At 46.9% G+C, this 20,887-nt stretch overlaps 1 protein-coding gene across 4 annotated transcripts in view; it reads left to right on the plus strand.

Annotated features, from left to right (window-relative positions):
• LOC144149643 (fatty acid CoA ligase Acsl3-like) overlaps positions 1 to 8,874 on the plus strand; it is a 16,695-nt gene extending 7,821 nt beyond the window's left edge. For 2 of the 4 annotated variants that reach the window (XM_077681299.1, XM_077681300.1), the window contains 2 exons: positions 4,119 to 5,406; positions 7,385 to 8,874. In XM_077681299.1, coding sequence (XP_077537425.1) covers positions 4,651 to 5,406; positions 7,385 to 8,815 — 2,187 coding nt within the window. In that variant the 5' untranslated portion in view covers positions 4,119 to 4,650 and the 3' untranslated portion in view covers positions 8,816 to 8,874. Of the gene's footprint in view, positions 1 to 23; positions 156 to 188; positions 378 to 4,118; positions 5,407 to 7,384 lie in introns of those variants that run through there. The other 2 variants (XM_077681301.1, XM_077681302.1) reach the window with 2 other exon arrangements.
• Positions 8,875 to 20,887: the final 12,013 nt, after the last annotated feature.

Here is a 20,887-nt window from a genome sequence, read left to right on the forward strand (position 1 = left end):
GCTTTTATGTACTGTGATCCTGATGAGCTCCGGGACTCACAGAGTGGGCGTGGAGTGTTCCCAGCTGTAGGTCCGGAAGAGAAATAGGGAGTACGTGCTCGGGTATTACTTTAAAACGACCCCGGAAGTTGCCACTCAGCATCGCCACCGCAGCCGTGAGTTCCTCCGCGCTGCGCAAGATGTACTTGGACTATATAAGAACGTGAAATGAGTCGTTCCCGTAATTTACGCTCTCAATCTGCTTGTATATTGCTACAGTGATTAGGTGATAAAAGCGTACGATCTCACACATGAAACGAAATCTCCTTTCAAAACAAGCGCGCGCACACGCCGACGTCACGAGTCTGTTGCTTCGACGGAGGGATGCCCTAAACGAGGTATTGCTTTTCTAAACTTGCACCTGTCTCCAGTACTTAGGTATCGCCATGCACCCAAATGCCCAACCCCGTCGCTGCACCCCCCAGCGGTCGAAACAGAAATCAGAGTTCTCAGAACGCTAAAATCTCAGCCTCTCCAGGGGACAATCCCTATACATCTCCTTCCCTTGCCCTACTTCTAATGCTGCCAGCCATCTTCAGCTGCGTGTGTCTATTCTCCCCTGTATTCTGTCTTTAGCGCTGTTTTTCTCTTGAAGCATTATGTACCAATTGGTCCGCGTTACCGCTTTTTACAGTTCATCACTTATTCAGCTCGTCACCCACCTTTCTGATATGTTCACACTCTCTGTTAAACGTTTTTATCTCTTTATATCTAACAGTTTTTCCACCGCACGGCTCTATTTTCTTCTCTCCTCCCATTTTTGCATGAGTGCAATATTCTAGCTTTGAAAACGTTTATGCCGCAATGCAATTTCTCGCAAAAAAGATGCACTCAAAACTCATAAGGACTGCTCACGTGCCCTTGGAATGTTTTTGAAATATTATGTTAATAGGAAGCATATGCGAATCACAGAAGGAGAGAAAGCCTACGTGTGCGTTGTTCTTTAGTTGCACTGTGAGTTACAACTTGCAGTCATCGTGGACATATTTCGCGCATTGTTTCATTGAAACAACCACCCACATCTTTTTAAGTGTTGCATGAAAAGGAACATTTAGCATACAAAGTTCTCACCTGCTATAAACGTTCTGCGTGCAACCCAACACAATACTGGGGTGAGGCAGGGGACCATAGTGTGGAGCTTTTATAGAAATCGGCTTCCGTGCGCCAAGCGGTTCCAAAAGCATTAAAATTGCGAAAACTGTGCCAAAACAAAACGGCTGAGATTTTGACGCTGACGTCAATTTCAATGGGAAGAAATGTTGACTTGACAACCATGATTTTTCAAGCAGGCTCAAACTGGTGTTATTTTTAGCAGTTTGATTGATTCATTGATCACTCAATGAATCAATCCAAAACATCGTGGGTATCAGTTAGCGAAAAATATCTCAAAGGTCGTTTGCTATAAATTCACATTTTACGATTGCACATTTTATATTCTATGTGTTTCGAAAGTTTATTCGTCGAAAGCAGTTGCAAGGTGCCATAGAAAAATACTTTTGGCCATTTAGTTGGTAAGCTTGATACGCGAGTTGACGAAAAGCGACACTTCTTGATGCGCTGTGTCCCCGGAACGACATTACCTGACGCCGCCATTTCCGTATGGTTAAATTGGCCCAGCACTCGTCTTGCGTATTCCAGTGGCCTTCTTTATCCTCTCGCGCACACACGTAGAAAAAAAAAAAGAGGCGGTGAAACGATGAAAACGGTAGCTTTTGTTAGAACACGGTGGGCTCTGTTACCGGGTCCGCAGAAACTTCTTTCCCAATCTCTGTTCGGATTAGTTCAGGTGCTTAGTGCGCCTCACCGATATTTTCTCTGGCTTAGCTGACGTGTGTGTGGCTGGGTTCCCATTTAGTAATTTTATCCGTTGCGGTTCTTAACAGTGACGTTGTCGCGGTAAGCCAGGTTACGGGATGTTGCGCGGGTCGAAAGGCGCTGTCCATTGAAAACAATTTCACCGTCGTTCGACCTTGAGTGTGAAACACGCTGCGTGCGTTTATAATCAGGGTTCGTGAAGCGAAATTTCGGACTCCTTGCAGTGTTACAAAACGCTGAATATGACAGTGAGCTCTCGAGCCTCGAGAATTCATGGGGCGGTGGCAGGGAAACGTGGCGGCGCAGGCTTCATCGGCGCAAAATGTTCAGACTAAGACTTGAAGTTGTGCTAGTTAGGTACACATTATTCGCTCTAAAAACAGCGCCGACACGAGGACGGCAGAAGTGACAAACTAGAGGCTGCTAGTTTCTCACTTCTTCTGTCCTCGTCTCGGCGCTGTTTATAGAGCAAAATGTTCAGGCAGTGCCCCAAAGCGGGACTGGCTTCTGTTGCAGGCGATATTTCTACATGTGAAGTGAAATTTATTGCCAAAAGCGAATTGGCTGAACAAAAAAACGTTACTTGAATTACTATCCTGGAGAACATGCACCTCGGGAATTGAAATAGTGGGGAAGGGGGGGGGGGGGGCGGGGGCTCGTTCGGTGCAAGAGCACTTACTTCTCTTCCGGCAACGTTTGCTGTAGCTCCTTAATTTTTCGTAAAGCGCAGTCTGCTATTTCAAAATTATTCTGGCGTTAAAATGACACTAAATACCTCTGAAGAATTCAGGTTTTTTAATTCCATATTTTTAACCGCGCTGTTCATTTTCTATGCGTATAGCCTCGATAAAATTTACGAAGTTTGTGAGAAGGGAGTCCAATTTGTACCTTGCGGTGTTCGGTTAATCAAATCTTTCGCCAAAGTCCGTTCCAGTGCTGTTTGTACTCCAAACTGATTAAAAGCGCACCTTTCCCCTGAGTTGCTACAAACTTAATTTTTACGTTTCTAATGAAATGACCTGTTATAGTCGTTAGCTGCTCCAAATTAAGGTTCCTTTGCTCCAAAATTGAGATTTTTCCGCCCCGAAAACTGCTCCCAAATTTGTTTCCGCTATCTCCCCCATGTACTTCTTCGGATTAATTCTGGATCACTTGGGTTTACTAAGTGTTCGCCAAAATTCGTTGAGACGGGTAACTTTTAGTTGAGCTCAGCACGAAGGCGCCATAGTTGGCCCTAGAAATGTAACACTGCACGTAGATGAATGATTTAGACTCACCGTTCACGTAGAGAGTGCTGATATATATACGCAGGAGAAGGGGGTGATGCGTTTAACTTGCGCCCAGCCGCCTCATTTATATTTTGCGTGTTCGAGTGTTGACTAGGTTTTGGCGCGGAAGCTCGACGAATTTCAAAGTTGATTTTACTCCAACTAGGCACTTCAGTTTTCATCTTCATTCTGCAGCAAAGGGAAATTTTCTGTTCCGCCTGCATTAGCGCTTTTCGCCTGTAGATATGCCGCTTTCATCACTTAAGGCCACAGGGTAAGCCCTATATTCCCCATGCAGTTTGGGCCGTTCTGAGATACATTTTTCTCGGCATTTAATAAAGGAATCTGCATAATGTATATGTCAATTTCTTTCTAATTTTGTGGTCTTTTAGGCGTAGTGGAAAAATGAACATTCGTCAAATATTCAATTTTTTATGATTTTGTGTTTGTTATTACCTAAATTTTGGCATTATTTTGGTTTAAAAGGTGCGTAGCAAAAAAAAAAAACGGTTGCGTGCATATTTTAAATTCCAGTACAGTGGGTGTGACAAGTTATGTATATGACAGGGGCAAAAAATCAGCTCATTGTCCTGGAAACTATAGTAAATAATGGTGCCCATGTAATAAAAAACGTTGTTTCGAGATAACGGAGTTATGGTACCCACGTAATAAAAAACTTTGTTTTGAGATAACGGAGTTTAAATAAAAAAGTGAGGAGGAAGACAATACTTTTTTGCCAGAAACACCACTGGAGCTATTCAAAAAGCACTAACTTCGTAATCACCGTCGAAGTTCATTGCCGCTTTTCGCCTGTAGATATGCCGCTTTCGTCCTTTAGGTGTCTCTGTTTCTGCTTTTGTTTTCATGGCATTTCGTCTTCATTTCGAAGTGCATATTCAGGAGTACAAACTGCTTTATGATAGTTATAAAGAGTTGGAAAACTGTCCCCTTGCACCGAGTGAGCATTCACATAGTGATCTTTCTTTTTATTTCCAGAGCACATGCTTTCAGTGAAGGAGCTGCAGCTGCAGAAGATTCTTTTCCTGAAGGGGTGCAAGGACAGAATCAAATTCCCCGTGTACTGACTGCGCTCTGCGCTCACTGCATCTAACTAAGTGCCCACTCATGTCAAGTGCCCCTCCAGTCACCAGACGCTACTGGTTCTGACTCCGCTACTGTCCACCGCAACTGGTTGTTCTGCTCCAAGAAGACAACTGCGAGAAGACCTGCTCCAAGAAGACAACTGCGAGAGTGAAAATATTCCCCTGACTGGGAAGCGAGTGACCGAAGATACTTGTTTCGTTGGAATGAGATAGCGTCAGTTCTAACGGGACGCCCATGGAGCACAATTCATAGCTTACATGTGAGGAACTAGACCCCAGGCACCCGCCTGTTCTGGCGTACTACACAGAGGAGTTTTTCTTACGTGGCGTATCTTGAAAGCGTCTTGAGACTCTTGTGTGAATCAAGCAACCGGCTTCTTGAAATTTAAACTTATCCTCTCACCACTGTATTCGGTGTTCTTAAAATGGGAAGGCACATGAGCATGGAAGCAAGTACAAGACCGTGGAAGCCTTTTGTGGTTGACGCAACTCTCTTGCTGGTGAAACTCGTAGCCATCATTCATGATATACTCACATTCCCCGTGTATTTAGCCCTTCAAAAGCCGTGGAAGTATTGGAAACGAAGAAAAATTTGCTTTGCCAAACCCGCGATCGACAACGACCCATCATCACCATACCGCCGCGTGCAAAACCTGGAGGTTGACAGCCTGAGAGACATCGAAACACTGGATGATTTAGCGCGCAAGGCGATTCGCACGAACGCCCAGAGACCAGCACTGGGAACGCGACGTGTGCTAGGTCGCAGAGAAGAAAATCAGGAAAACGGCAAGGTCTTCAAGAAGCTAGTTCTCGGCGACTACGAGTGGATGACGTACGAAGAGGTGGACCGCAAAATCGATCTTACGGCTCGAGGGTTGCTGTCCATAGGTGTGAAGCCAGGTGAACACTTGGCCATCTTCGCAGAGACGCGTGCGGAATGGTTGATCACGGCTCAAGCCTGCTTCAGGACAAACATACCGCTAGTGACGGTGTATGCAACGCTGAGTAACGACGGAATAGTCAGTGCCATCAATGAGACGGAAGTGACGCATATTGTGACGTCATTAGACCTGCTGCCCCGGTTGCTCAGCGTGATCGAAAAGGTGCCATCACTGACACACATCGTCTGCATGGCGAACTCTGACGCCGAGCCACCGGTCTCTTCCGGCCGAGGACCGCAGGTCAGTTTTTCGTGGAACGAAAAAGCTACAAGGGAGAATTTGAAATTACGGTGGTTTCTGTGTTTCGCTTAAACATACAAAAGGTGAGTGTAACTCACCTATTGTTATTCTTTAGAAGCCCGAAACAGCTCAGGCAATAATAATTTTTAGTTGGCACGTAATACGTGTCTATCTGCAATGGGCCGCTCCATCATTACGCCGAATCTGATTTACTTCCCATGATTGGTTAGTTCACAGTGACGTTGTAAACGCTTTATATAGAAATTCCCATATGCTGTCAATACAAAGCCAGCTGTGAATGGATATGGTTATACAAAACGGCTGTAACTCTTGTTTTATCAAAACGATCTCAAAACAAACGATATGAGAATTAAACGCTAAGGCAACCCTCACATCGCTTGGATTTTAATCTATGTTTTGTAATTACGTAGGTTGCGGTTAAGCTGTAACTATTGTAGATTCCCGTCTACTATAAACGCACAGGCTTCTAGAGGACGGAAGCATACGGCCGTATGTTTTCCTATTATAATAAAGCTGTAGCCCTTCCAGGTTTCGTTAAGGTAATCAACTAGGGAGTATGGTCAATTGAAAATTAGAAACAAACGTGCTTTGTTTTGTGCACTCCTTGCACTGCGTCCAACTTTGTTGGTCATACTTCTTCACAGAGTGGAAGGTCACTGAATTTTGAGGCAAGAGCTTTTCCTCAGGGCAAAAAAAAAATGAATGTGAGGAACAACTTTGTGTATCGGGTAGCAACTTCACTAAAATAAAAAGAAAAATCTTTGACTAACAACCATTTATCGGCCTTGTTTTTAATCGTTCGAGACGGTTTGCTATGGTGGACGAGTAGTCGTCTGCCACCGAGTTATGCCCATGTCAACTGGCAGAAATTGCCCTTCAACGAAACTACCATTCCGCGCACGGTTTTAACTTACAAACTGCCTCTCAATCATAACAAATCAGGTGCAGAATGGGAGAACGCGACATCGTATTCACCACGCAGTGTAGAGGACGCACGCCGTAACTGGCGACGGTAGATGTTGCCGAGGTCCTGTGGTGGCATGCTCACAACGTTTGCATGTCTCCGGTCTTGCAATCCACAAAGTAATAATTGAAGCTTGGTTAGCTGACTTCATAGTAGCAGATCCTGCCCGAACGAAACCATTTCCTTCCAGGGCAAGCACTGAGTTTTCAACTGGGACAACTAAACTTGTCGCGAGAGAGAGAGAGAGAGAGAGAGAGAGAGAGAGAGAGAGAGAGAGAGAGAGAGAGAGAGAGACATAGACAGAGAGAGGAGGAGGAGGTGGCTGGTTGACAATTCCACTCATTTCTGCTTTGGGGAAAGCCCGACTGTGGTACGCGGGTGTACGGCACGTTGGCCTTTCGTGAATAATCATGACGTTATGATATAAATCGCGCAGGTTCAATCCAGAGATAACGCAAAGAAGGATTGGGATAGAATCTCTTATGGAAAAGGAGAATTCCGGGGGGTGCTTCCGGCGGTTAAGAAGTGATGAAAGATGTAACGTCATTTTCATGAGTCGCGCTAGCGGCACGATAATAATTATCCCAGATGTAACGGGTTAAGCCCTTTTGTAAGGCTTCGACTGCGTGTGCTAATATAGTATGGCCTGTATCCATATTGCAGATGCGTAGCCTAACTGGCAGTTAAAGTACGTGATGCGAAGCCTAACTGGCAGTGAACGTACGTGTTGTGCAGCAGTAACTTTAATGGCGACGCAGCAGTCTACAACTCCCAACCACATGAATAAAAATATACACGTAGGGACGAATCATGTCAGAATCCTCCGTTTGAGAGCACCGTGGCCGGTAAGAAACAGTCTCGTGCTTTGCTTTGAATAAAAATTACGAAGACTTATTCTGCGTACGCCGTAGATGGACTGCCATTTTAGTGTGCAAGTATTTGACGTACACTGCTTATCAATTATGGCAAATTTCTTGCGTTTATTTTGCGCAGGTCATCTCTTTTTCGAGCCTCCAGCAACTGGGCTCCGAATACGACCAGCTGTCGGCTCCAACAGCGGATGATGTCGCCATCGTCATGTTCACCAGTGGTTCATCCGGCAAGCCCAAGGGCGTGGTAGTCACTCACAGAAACATCATTTCAGGGATAAAGGGATCCAGTGCCATTTGGGAAAGGTACGGTATTTACAACAACGAAGCAGCTTACATCGCCTACCTCCCGCTAGCCCACATGCTGGAGCTCTTTGCCGAAGTGGTTGCCTTCAGCGCTGGGGCCCGCATAGGCTACTCGTCTGCCCTCACTCTCACCGACAACTCCAGTGCCTTAGCGCGAGGATGTACCGGGGACATACGCCTCCTGCAGCCAACGGTACTCGCCTGCGTTCCCCTCATACTGGACCGGTTACACAAGGGTGTCACCGATGTCAGCGCTGCCAAGGGCCCACTCTTCAGCGCTCTGTTTGACTTCGCCATTTCATACAAGACCTTCTGGCTTAATTCGGGATTTTCTACCCCTGTCCTGGATATGCTTGTATTTAACAAGGCTCGCATTCTTTTAGGCGGGAATCTGAAGGTTCTGCTGTGCGGATCGGCGCCCTTGTCGATCTACACGCGCCATTTTGTCAGGGCGTGCTTCGGCTGCCGTGTCATTGAGGGGTACGGTATGACTGAGACGAGTGGGCCGGCCACACTCATGGATCCCGACGACACCACTGCAGACCGAGTAGGAGCACCAATTCCTGGATTCAGCATCCGCCTAATCGACTGGCCGGAGGGAAACTACAGTACCTCAGATAAACCTCATCCTCGCGGTGAAATTATCGTGGGAGCTGCGGCTGTCGCCAAGGGTTACTTCAAGAACTACGAGTTAACACGGGAGTCATTCGAGGACAAAGATGGCATTCACTGGATATACACCGGAGACATCGGCGAGATGTTCCCGGACGGCACGCTGAAAATAGTGGACCGCAAGAAAGACTTGATTAAGCTGCAGTTCGGAGAGTATATCTCACTGGGTCGGGTCGAGTCCATACTGAAGACATGCCCGCTTGTAGACAATGTGCTGGTTTACGGCAATTCCTTGCACACGTACCTTGTCGCATTTGTATCCCCGAACTACGACAAGCTTCTGCGTCTGTATCAAGATTTGGGTGGCAACGACGCGGCCTCCCTCACAGAACTGTGCGAGGATGCCAAAGTGGCAAAGGCTGCTGAGCAGGCGATCATGGCGCATGCGCGTGAAAGGGGGTTGGAAAAGGCTGAAGTTCCACGCAGGGTGAAGCTGTGTGCAGAAGACTGGACTCCAGACTCGGGACTTGTCACAGCCACATTTAAGATCCGCAGGAAGCCAATGCAGACGTTTTACCAGCGGGACATTGAAGAACTGTACTGTGTCGGTACGGAAAGCAGACTGAAACAAGCGTGATGGACTGTTCTGGTGGGCGTGTAAGGCTGAAAAATAAACCACATAACTTTGCTGCTAAATAGTCCGGTTGTCTTCTGTACTTGCAGTAGTTGTTCACTTGCAATCAACAACTAAAAAATGGGAGATTTTAGAACAGCCAATTTACCAAGGGCAGACATAGAAGATAACGAAATGGCGCACCTCTTGACGCTAATGAAAATAACCTCAAAAAAGCCCATTAGGGTTTTTCGCACCTTTGTATGTTCTTGCAAAAGCATGAATTTAGTTTTGTCCGAAACTGAAGCAACCAAATGACTTCCATTTTTTCTCAGAGAAAAAAATAGACGACAGGCAAAGACGCCGATGATTATTGTGCGTTGAGAATTAGAATGCTGTTTTTTCGATAAACTGGCTCTATCAGGAGTAATTTTGCAGAAGCTTGCCTGGTTTGTGTTTTCTCAGGCTTTTCCGCACCTCAATATTTTTCCATTTTGCTGTGTTGTTTACTTTCTATACATTCGTACCTTGTTCAGCTGCAGAAAGGGCTTCCAAAGAGCTTATATCACTGATTAAATAGCATCACGGTATGCGCCCTTGAAGTCTTGGGCGAGCCGATATTATGCAGCGGTTACGACGAATCAACCTCATTGCTATGAGTCGAAGTTTTGGACTTAGACTACTCGCCCTCCGGAAGACGGCTTTAGTACAGCATGCTTGGATCTTGCTGCTCATCCGGGCCCTCTACCTCAGTCTTCGCTAGTCACAAATGCAGAAGCTGGTGAGGTGCTTCACCAACTTCTTATAGGTAGGGCTGTAGATAGAGGTGAGAGTAGGGGATTGGTGATTCTTCCACACCAGGCCGTTTCGGTACAATTATAGGAGGGAAACGTGAGTTACATTTATTTACCCTCCTTGGTAAGCTCTCAAATATTTGTGCGGAAGGTCCATAGTACGAAAACTGAGCTTGAGCAAATGTGCATTTATAAATACTAGCTATAGATGGCACTGCTTTCAGCTGTATTGCACACACTAGACAGTTGAAACCAATGTTGCCTGTAGAGTAGACTTTAAGAAACTGTTCCGGCTTTAGAGCTTTTAAGCAAACTATAAAGAATGAGATTGTGGAAGCAAACGTGAATACTATTGTATGCGAGGTAAAGTACTCGCACGTAATTGCCATTTTCTTCTATGCTTATTACCGCAGTTAAATTTATTTTGACAGCCTCTGGATATGTATGGGGCTAATTGTAGTGTTTAGGCAAGTTTTTTGGCCGCTTCAGAGTCCAAGTCATATTTTCGGCTTAGTCCAATTACAGTTCAAGATGAAGTCGACATTTCGAAAATTTTGGCCCTTCCAGGCACTTTGCCAGCGGTCCTCCTTTCTCAATAAGAAACTCTGCTGCTACTACCCTCAATTAATTGTTTGTATCTTTTAAGCCAATCCCCTGCGGCAGATGTAGGTTTGGAGTTTCTGCATAGGCACAAAATCCCGGCCGAGGCGTTTTCATTGACCTAACTAAAGCGTTCAACACGAGCAATCATGACAATCTTTTTAATAAACTTGAACCACTTGGTATAACTGTACCTCCGTTACTATTATTGCGTAGCTATCCATGACACCGTACACAGAAGGCGGAAGTTTCTAATGTATATTCCTCAACCAAATTAACCAACAGCGTACCTCAGGGCTCCATTCGGGCCCCTTTTTTTACTCTATATTAGAGATTTGCCGAATAGCCTCTCTTCATACAGGTTTATATTATATGCCGATGACACCAGAATTTTAACTCCGATAGTAGTATTATGTCAAATTGAAAAATTAGATTCTGACCTGTCAGAACTGGCTGGGTGGTGCAGTAATAATATGTTACAAATTAACGCCTCTAAGATAAAATTTACCGTCTTCACTTCCCCACAACAAGAATTACCTTCTATTCCTCCCCTGAAAGTTGCTCTCAATAACATCCATCTAAGCGGCTGCTCAAGATTCCTAGCCGTTGAAATCGACAGTAACGAAATACCACCGGGACATTCCATACATTAGAAAAAAATGGTGTTTGGCGTAATAATAAAGATTAAATCTCGCCTTTATTTCAATCCCTGAACACAATGTCACTGTATATATATTTTGTTTATTCACATATTTCTTACTGTATTATGTCATGGGGTAACACATACACCCCTCCTCTTGAGTTCTGACAATTCAAAACCAAGCAATAAGAATTACCGCAGCAAGCCTATTTCTCACTTACGCTGGGTCATTACTTCAAAAAAAATTTATTAACTGTTACCGAACTTCTTAAATATAACCTTGGTATGTGTGTATAGGATAACAAACAATTAACTTCAGCCCTTAACTTCGATTCTTTCAAAGAGCAATGTCACGAGGCTTGCTCTAAACAATAAATTTGTCTTGCGAAACGTTCTCACTAATTACGGCAAGCAAACAGTTTATTTCTCATTAATTTCTGTTTGGAATAGCTGACCCGTTCCGTGAATATAACTAAAACGAAGCTAAAAAAATCATGTTATCACTGAGCTAAAAATCACGAAGCTAAAAATAATTAGCTAGCCTGTTTTTATACTTCTTAATTGTTAATTTTTCATCGTGAGCTGGTTTCTGTAAGAAAATTCTTCTTGCAATAACAGCGTGTTTTTCTTTATTTTCAGTTGTTTATGTGAGATTATAAGCGTATCTTCAAGCATTATTTGTCTGAGTTGCAATTCACTGAAGTTCTGTTTATCTGCTATGTACATTAAAACTATTCCCACTTCTACATTGTACAAGAGGTCCCCTTACAATCTCTGTCGGACCTCTTCCTGTATATGTTTCATTCGAGAGCAGCAAGACACCTTCGAGCAAGTGATTACCGTTGCCTTTATTACCTCCGGAGACAAGGCCTCCAGTGCGCATCCGGAAAATCGGCTTTGCTGACGCTCCACTCCAAGCCCCCTCACAAATTAGCTCGAGGTATACCTGAGCCTAAGATGACCATTGTAGGGAAGGGAGTCCCCAACGTCTCGCACATGCGGGTGGACTGCGGGTGGATAGCTCTGGACTGCTGTCCACCTGCGGGTCGACAGCTCTGGACTGCGCACAATTTACTCACTCCATAAAACCCTGTCACAACGGATGCACCTACTGTAACGCATCCGCAACTGACATCGTGGCCTTAAAGAGCATGATACCCTTGAGATAGTGCGCGGTTTGCTTATTAGACGCATTACCTACGGAACCCCATACCTCGCTCTCAAAACAACAGAAAAGGCTCGACTTAACAAGCGTACAAACTGCGCTTGGCCTCCCCACTACCACTGCGATCCAAAAACTACTTGCTTTGGGAGTTCACAACACGTTGGAAGAGCTGCAAGAACCCCATAATTCAGCTTAACTACGACGCCTGCAATTGGCTCCCACAGGTGGAGAAGTACTTATAGTATTAGAAAACCGCTCGATACCCCCGAGGGAACAAAAATACGCATCCGTCTAGGCCTGCACGATTGCATCCGGGTGGCCCCAATACCTCGAAATATGCACGCCAACTACGACATTGGCCGCCGGACTTCTCGTGCTAGAGCCCTTACTGCACGATACGAGAATGAACCCAGCGCCCAGTACACAGACGGTCACTTCTTCCCTGGGCGCGCCGGCCGCGTAGCCTGTATAGTCAGACATACTGGCCAATGCATCAATGCCGCCACTACTACCACAACCTGAAGCGATGTCGCTGAAGAAATAGCCATTGCCCTGGCAGCCACTTCCCGACCTGAAGAAATTACTATCCTCACCGATTCGCAGGCAGCGTGCCGAAACCACTAGACCGCATTTCATTGTCAGCCCTACTCATTCTGAAAAACTGCTCGGCAACCCCTGATAGTTGCATCGTCTGGGCGGTGTGACACGCCGCCATCACCGGCAATGAAGCGGCTCATGCCCTGGCTCACGATTTAATGCACCGAGCCATTGCCGCCGGTGGTCAATGTATACCCCCTCAAGATCAACCCCACCCACTGAGCGACTACACGGAGATTCTCTCCCATTACAAGCAAACTCACCGCAGCATACCACCACCACACTGGCGCCTTTCCAGAGAGGAAGCTACAACACTGGCGGCGGCTCCAGACGAATGCCTACCCCCATCTCACCCACCTCCGCCTCATCTTCCCCACCTAAGTCTGGCACCCTCTACCACATCACATGGGAGGGCCAACCAACTCTAGACTTTCCCCCACTTCCCAACCCCACCTTTTAGCAGTGGAGGGCTTCCCTGGCGAGCCCATACCCGGATATCAAGCTTAAACTAGTTAGCCGAGCACTGCCGGCCAACAGACGTCAAGGCATCCCGGAATAACGATGCCTTTAAAGTGGCGAGGACCACACATGAGCTTCTGCTTGATAAATAAAAATATTTATTCTATCTTTCCCTCTGTATATGTTGCATATGTTGTGTATTTAGCACAAATAAACCTTTTATGATTTCTGATTCTGAATTTACCACTGTGCTCTCAGCCAGGTCGGACGCTATATTATCAGAGCTTGTCTTAAGTTGCGACGCCAGACACAGTGTCATTTTGCTTCGTCGTCAATGCCATATCGGCTGCAGCGGTGCCGGAGACAACAACGATGATAATTTTTAAGGCATGTAATTACATGCGGAACGCGGTTTTATTAAAGTAGCACAACAGGCGCGGGAAACACCTCTGCGGCGGAGGCTCCCGTGTGGAAGGAGGGGAGGTTAAGTCCAGTTCCATGCGGAGGACCACTAACCACTTAACGCAACCCTGGCCTAGTTTCACCAAGTTCTTCCCGAACACGGGTTTAGTTTACGGGTGTTAAACCTTTCTTTCAACATTATTTCCACCCTACTCTGTAGAATACACACCACCACCTTCCCTCACCCACTCCGTACGCATTGCATGTTTTCAACACAACAATCTGCCGAATTCCAGTTCTGTTTACAACCTGGTACCCTACGTTATATTGGTAGGTTGGTTGGTGCCACGAGAATTGCTCATACTCACTCAGAGGGATTAGCCAGGAAATGGGCACTAACTGTCTTTTATTATAGTTCAGAGCGAGCCCAATCCCATCCTCCTCCTCTCCGATCCCATCTTCGAACGCCTGAGCTGTAGGAGAACCTTGTGACCAACAGCCGTCTTGATGTCCAGCAACGCCCAGCCTCCAAAGCGAGGCTGAATGCTTGCCTCATGTATTCGGACTACAGAACCACTCCCACTAGAGCGGGTGAAATAAAAGCTTTCGGCTACTCCGACTACAACTAATACTAATACTGCGGAAATCGCATACGATGATGAAATTCATAAATCCCTCGCCTAATGTAAACGCACCCCTCAGGGGGAGTGACCAAGACTTATTGGCCTAAAGCGGTTAAGGTAGTGCCTATTGTCTGGACCAGTGCACGATGATGATTGAACACAAGATGAAGCGCAGCAGTATTCAGTTGGGGATACTATAGGGTACTGCAAAATAAGAACTGACGTGGGGAAAACTCCAATTCCAATGAATGTCCCCTTTCTCGAGTTGTCAGTGGGAAAGCTAAGTAGGGAAAAATATAAGTACGAAGCCGAAGGGTTCACCATTGCCATTTCAGAGACATAAAGCTGTAGCTGTAAACGGCTTAGTTTCTTTTCTATTTTGGTGGTGACTGCATCAAGAAATTGATGAATGGGCCTAGATTCACTAAGAATACTCCGCGTACTTAATCGTGATAGTAACGTCATGCACAGAAGCGCCTTTGTAAGGTTTCTTTTAATGCGATAGATTGCCCTACGGCATAACAGGGAGGTTTATAGGTACAACATTGCACCAGTCGCACGCCGAATGCCAAGAAGAGACCGGTACTGGGGTCCCCATATCCAACGCTTAAGATCGGGAGGTCTCCCAGGATGGAGCCCTGTGCCTTGGAGGTGTTAGATTCTGGCGTTTCTAAGACCCGAAAAAGTCCACAACAGGTGTTCAACGTCAGCTTCTGGCGCAGGAGTCACACAGAAGGGGCAGGTGTCCGCAAACAGGGCGTGGTATCGGGCAGGCCAAGCGTGAGTAACTGCTGAGGATAACACCACCCCAACTCGAAGCCCCCGCAGCAAGACCTCCTCCCAGCGATCGAGCCCACTGGGGAGGTCAGTTCCAAGCGGTGAAAGTAAAGCACGCGTGGCGCGGCGGAGGTCCTCTTTTTCCACCAGCAGTTCTTCTAGGGTAGATACTCGAAGTAGTGGTAGTGGCCGTGGGAGGTCTCTTCGGTGGCAGGCGCGATATGCCCCAGTGTGGGCAGGAAGCGTGTCCCGGCTAATCCATGAAACAAGTACAGGGCATGGATAAGTGTCCATATTGATGTGAATGCGTGCAGCCAGGCTTGTACAACGCGCAACGCGACGCAAATCCCGAATCGGTGCCGTTGAGTCCGTGCAAAGTTACAGCTTGTCCCCAGTAGTCAAAGTCGATGCCAGCGCCTGCAGGCCATCCGTAATGGCAGTAAGTTCTGCTAGCAGGCTTGGGAGTGCACGGAGTGACTCGTACGCGCAGCTTTGATTTAGGGCAGGGTAGGAGGGACACGGCAAGGCCGTGGTGACGAAGCAGTCGTATGCCCCGGAGTCCACAAAAGTCTGGACAACCAGCCGTTGCGTCTCAGGCGCCCAGTCAGGGACATGAAGGACGGCACCTGGAGGCTGGTGAAGGCCCGAGGTGCGGGCGTGTAGCCCTGTCCGAGGGTTGATGTGCGCCACCTGATGGAACAGCCAGGGCGGCCTTGTGACGGAAAAGGCTGGCATCGTATTCGGCGGCTGGCCCATGTACGCGGCGAGAGCTGCTGCCTCTGGAAGTAGTCCACGTTTCAGCAGGCGTGCGGAACGAGGCTGATGAATGAGTTCATCAAGCGTGTTTCCCCCCCAGTTTGAATATCGTCGTTATGCGATGAAGAAGACAGCGACGCGCGTGGCGTGAGTGCCGCGCGCTCCGGCAACCTCGTTTCGAACGGCCGCTGAGGACGACTGATCCCGCAGCGCCCTGGTCCTCTCTCTCTAGCGCTTCGTTGGAATAGCTGGGCCTTAAAAAACCATCGCCCTGCCTACCACCGATACACGCTACTGGGAACTGTAAGTTGATCTGTCTATTGTTACCGGGTCCGACAGAAGAAAAATATAGTGATGGGCGTCTGTCCACTCGATCCTGTAAGCCCATGGTCTCGCAGAAAACTCCACTCCTCTTCTGTGACCAGAGCCGTAATTTTATACCCGCTGCCGTGACTAAAGCACTACCACCGATTTTGAACAAATGTCGAGGCGTTGAAATTTCGGCCGAACGGGGACTCACCTAATAAAATTCATAAGGGAATTGCTCATGCATAATCTATGGGCTTAAATAACATCGGGTATCGATACGAAACGTCTGCAAAATTATACAAATGCTTTTAACAGCCTAGTTTGCTTCTTTTAGAAATGCACCACTTCTTTACTAAGATGAAAAATAACAAAAATATATTTTGGTTTACCGACTTTTCTCTAGATGGCGCTAGCCGTCTAGCAAGCAAGATATTTATTTTATTATTTAAGCACAGAAGTGACATACTTCTAAAATAAGCTAAATAGGCCATTATGAACGTTGATATGTATTTGCAAATCTTTTCGTATTGGTGCATGATGGTTTTTAAGTTTTTTTTTTTTTTACCCGCCGCGGTGGCTCAGTGGCTAAGGCGTTGCGCTGCTGAGCACGATGTCGCGGGTTCGATGTTGGTTCGATTCCCGGCCGCGGCGGCCGCTTTTCTGATGGAGGCGAAAAGCAAAAACGCCCGTGTGTACGAGATTTCGGCGCACGTTAAAGATCCCCAGGTGGTCAAAATTAATCCGGAGCCCTCCACTACGGCGCGCCTCATCGCCTGCGTTGCGTCGGCGCGTTAAACCCTACAATCAATCAAATTTTTAAGTTTTAAGCACGTGGGTCTTGAAATATTATCTCCCCCAAGAATGTTAACAGGCGAGGCCCCCTTAACTAAACTGTGAGCACTGCAAACTTGTATGCACCGTATTGCATGCACATAAGAGTTTATTTAAGCTGAACATTTTCCTATGACCCGTTTGGATTGCGGGGCTACAATAATACGGCCAGCCGTGTCTTCGTGGAGAATGCGGATTACATTCATTAGCGAAATTTTTGTCGCTGCATTAGAACGCAGTTCATTCACGCCGGAGTTATGGAGATGGCCCGGAATTGTTTTTTTTTTTTGTCCACAATGGAGCGGTTCAATATTGAACTCTGCCCGTGCGGATTGTTAACCGAAAACTGTCGTAATCGCTGAAGTGGAGATAGGAGAAATTCTAGACCGAGAAGTGTGGCGGCAAATGCCGACGAGGCGACGAGCCCACAAGGAAGTGTTGGGAGTACGTGACGCAATAAAAACGTTTCTCGTGGTTGGAATCAAACCAGCATCCCTCGAGGTATGAAGCCCGTGTCTATGCGAACACGCTATCATCGCACTCGGGGCACAGCGCATTGAACTTCGGCTTAGTTGAAGGGAATTTGTGGGTTCTGTGCTGTAGGAGGCTGGATTGTTGACTTTGATTGAAATCAGGTTGCATGGAGAAGCTTTTGGTTTTTAACCATGCTTCGCTTATGAAGAAATGGGCAGACCTACGAAAATCCAATTTAAAGCTAGTGAAGACCACCAACTCCACTTTTTACTCTGTGCTCCCATCTCAACTACGAAGGTAGATTTTTTTTTTACATATTCAGTTTGAATAATAATCTTCGCTGCTTAGGTTATTTCACACTCTTCTAAATTTCTTCTTTCTGTCCCTTAGGTCACGTTATGGAAAATTGCGCCATGTTAGCGAGCAGAAACTATTGCCAGAAGTGCCATTTTTCATTGCGAAATGCTTTAGGACGTTGCTTTAGTGGAGTGCTTATAATACTGCCCTACAGCACTCTAGCAGCACCAAAATATTACTAATCAATTTCCGCCGATAACTCCTCGTTGATGTGCAGATGAGTGCGCCAAAGCCTGGTACGGCGGCCTCAAAGACCGATGAATGCATGTCGACGAGCGCTGCGATGACAGGTCCATCGGCGACGGACCTGGAGCGCGTGGTGGCCTACGCGAACCGATTCTCCATCAAGCTGTTCAAGAACGTGTCCGGCCTCGATCCGCGCTCCACGGTCTGCGTCGGACCCTTCTCAGTTTTCAAGGCGCTCTGCATGGCGTACAGTGGAGCGAGGGAGCACACGGAGCACCAGATGGCCAAGGCTTTCAAGGCGAGTATGACGGTTGAGGCGCCATCAAAAGAGACGCGTTTTTAGTGCGCAGAATTTTGGCGACCGGTACCGTGGTTTGGCGGCGGTGATGTCCGCGTAGCGAGCGCGCGAAAGAGACACCGAAGGCAGAATGAAAATAAAGGTGAAGCGGCAGGCGAAAGTGTGAGGTGAGGGCGGCACGCGCTGATATGGCGTCATCTCTCCCACTGCCTTCCCCTCACACTTTTGCCATGCGTCGCCGCCAAGAAGTGCTGCCCCTCGCACTTTGGACGAAACCACTTCCTTCGTTCATGGCTCATTCGAACCACGTGACATGTGCGCCGGAAGTTCAAACACTATTTGCAACATGCTCGCCGGCGGTTGCGGCGTGCTCAGAGTTAACAGCAGAGTAGCGCTCGGTGTCTCACGTCTCATGTTCGCTGGCCACACGGTCACTTCGTGAGACGCAGTATGTGTGCGCCGTGAACGAGAAGACTGGAGTTCGCGCTGCGCACAAATTTCGTATTAGGAAGTATAGTAATATTCATGTGATTTTTAAGGGGGACTGCCCTGATCACATTCCTGTGGGACTTTAATAAAAAGACTTGTGTACAAAAACAAAACGTATTACAGATACATGAAAATGTTTTTAACGGCCTACTGTTCTTCGTATGGAAATATGTCATTTCTTTACTAAAACAATTGAAGAAACACATTTTGAGTTATACAGCTTACACTACAAGGCGCTAGCTCTCTAGCAAGCCAGAGTTTTAATTCTTTCTTTCAGTACAGCAGTGACATGCTTATAAAAAAATAGACTATGCGGTTTGGGGCATTTTCATGGATCTGAAAAAAACTTTGCTACTGGCGCACGATGGTTTGAAGACCGTGGGTCACTATGTGTCCCATAGGAATGTTAACGGGTGCGTCCCCCTTAAAGCGAAGATTTGTTGCTTCTTCTCCCCCTTTTCCGGGGGCTGCTGCTGCTGCTGCTGCTGCATTGTTCTTGCGTAATTGATTCCACCGCTAAAGGCCGGGCGGCAGCAAGGCGACGGCTCACATTCAACTGCTGTCGCAATACCTTACGAGCCAAGTGCTTTGTACAAAAATTAAAGCCGTTCCACTCAAGGTGAAAGCTGTCAGAAGTACAGACCACTGATTCGTCATAATGGGCTGCAGCGCCGTTATCCGCTCACTGTTGCATTTTAAATTTCCCGCCTTCGCAGTGCTCGCGCGCCCCCTGCCTGGAATTGCGAAAGCGGGAGTTCTGTTCCTTTTGCGCTTTCTTTAATTTCGTATGCTGGAGCTGTCTTGTGTCATTTCAAACGTGTAATTTTTTTCTTGCGCGGCTGGAGCATTTCTGCATCATTTCCAACGCGTCATTTTTTTCTGCGTTGCTGGAGCCTTTCTGAGGCACTTCGTACGCGGCATTTTTTTCTGGCTCGGCTGTAGCCTTTCTGCGTCATTTCGAACGCGGCATTTTTTTCTTGCACGGCGGGAGCCTTTCTGCGGCATTTCGAACGCGCAATATGTATATTGCGGGGCTGCTTTTTCTGCTTCCTATCGTAAAAACCAACCCAACGAGCGTTCTTAACTAAAGGAACGCGGGGAATGCCGTTTATATACACAGATTTTGCATAAAATGTACCTGCAGTTTCTTTTCGCTGACAGGGAGGTGTATGACACACGCCAGTGGTTCACGAGGTTCGAACGGTTATTACTGTTTATACCGCGTGGTTTTCGAAGCCTCAGCATGACTCCCTGACCCCGGCATAGAAGGCTCTACTTGGGTCCGTTATCTCGCTGCGCCGCCTGATTCCGGCAGTCGCATCGACCGTTAGCGGGCTGACCCCGTATTCAGAAAGCATACTTAAATTATGCATAAGAAAGCCTTTCGTAAGTGTCGGAAAAGGACCAAAATGAAAAAAGGCCGCTTTGCGGTTCACAAACCTTCCTTAAAAGAGCCAAGAAAACAAAGCACAAGTTTCTTTCATTCAAAAGACGGCCTCGTTAGAATCATACTGACGCCAGTTTTAACGTAAACTTCTCTCACACAAGCTACATAATTAGGAAAAAAGGGAATGGCCATGCGGCCCACTTCCTCATTTCCCGCAAGAGAACCTATGAAGTCATACCAGGATGCTGTTTGACTGGCGGAGGGAGGCCGGCAAAAGCAAAAGCAAATTAGACTGAGCTTATAAGCTTGCAGCACGGCCTATTTGTGCTTAAATGTATTCTTTTTAAAGCAATAAGAATGGTTGGACAAACAGTGGAAGTTACGAAAGCACATGTAAACATAGAAGTACTGATGTGTACGGCTCTTGGTACTGCGGGCACTATGCTTGGTTTGGCTGCACAGCACTGCGAGGCTTTGGGGTTGTCTCAGACGAGACGACACTGGCCGATATTGGCGGAAGCAGCGGTGTCTTACGGGACCATATTTGTCGAGCGAGCACTATGCTTCCCGACACAATAATTTTCTAGAACAAAAATCAAAAACAAACCAAAAGCAAAAAACGGCTAGCCACGGTATGGTGGCGCCATCTAAGTTTAGTAACGTTAACAAACGCGTATTCGGCTGCAGCAGAATACCTCGATGCCATACAGGATTGAGACACTCTTTAAACGGTCCCGTGCCGCTGCAATTGGTCAATGTGTTCAACGCGTTGTTCTTTTCGTTTCCCACGGGTCCCACCACGCGAATGATTCAAACATCGCCAGTAAAACACGTTGCGGCGATAACTTTAGCGGGCTTTCGATACAAAGACTTGTTTCGGCGGTGAGCGGGTGACCCAAAACAGCGGCGCCAGTGTATACGTCTCCACCCTGTACGATGGACGCGTGAATCA

Source organism: Haemaphysalis longicornis, unplaced genomic scaffold, assembly GCF_048455015.1.
Source record: "Haemaphysalis longicornis isolate Haplotype H1 unplaced genomic scaffold, Haemaphysalis longicornis Haplotype H1 scaffold_8, whole genome shotgun sequence".
In the NCBI taxonomy this organism is placed as follows: domain Eukaryota; kingdom Metazoa; phylum Arthropoda; class Arachnida; order Ixodida; family Ixodidae; genus Haemaphysalis; species Haemaphysalis longicornis.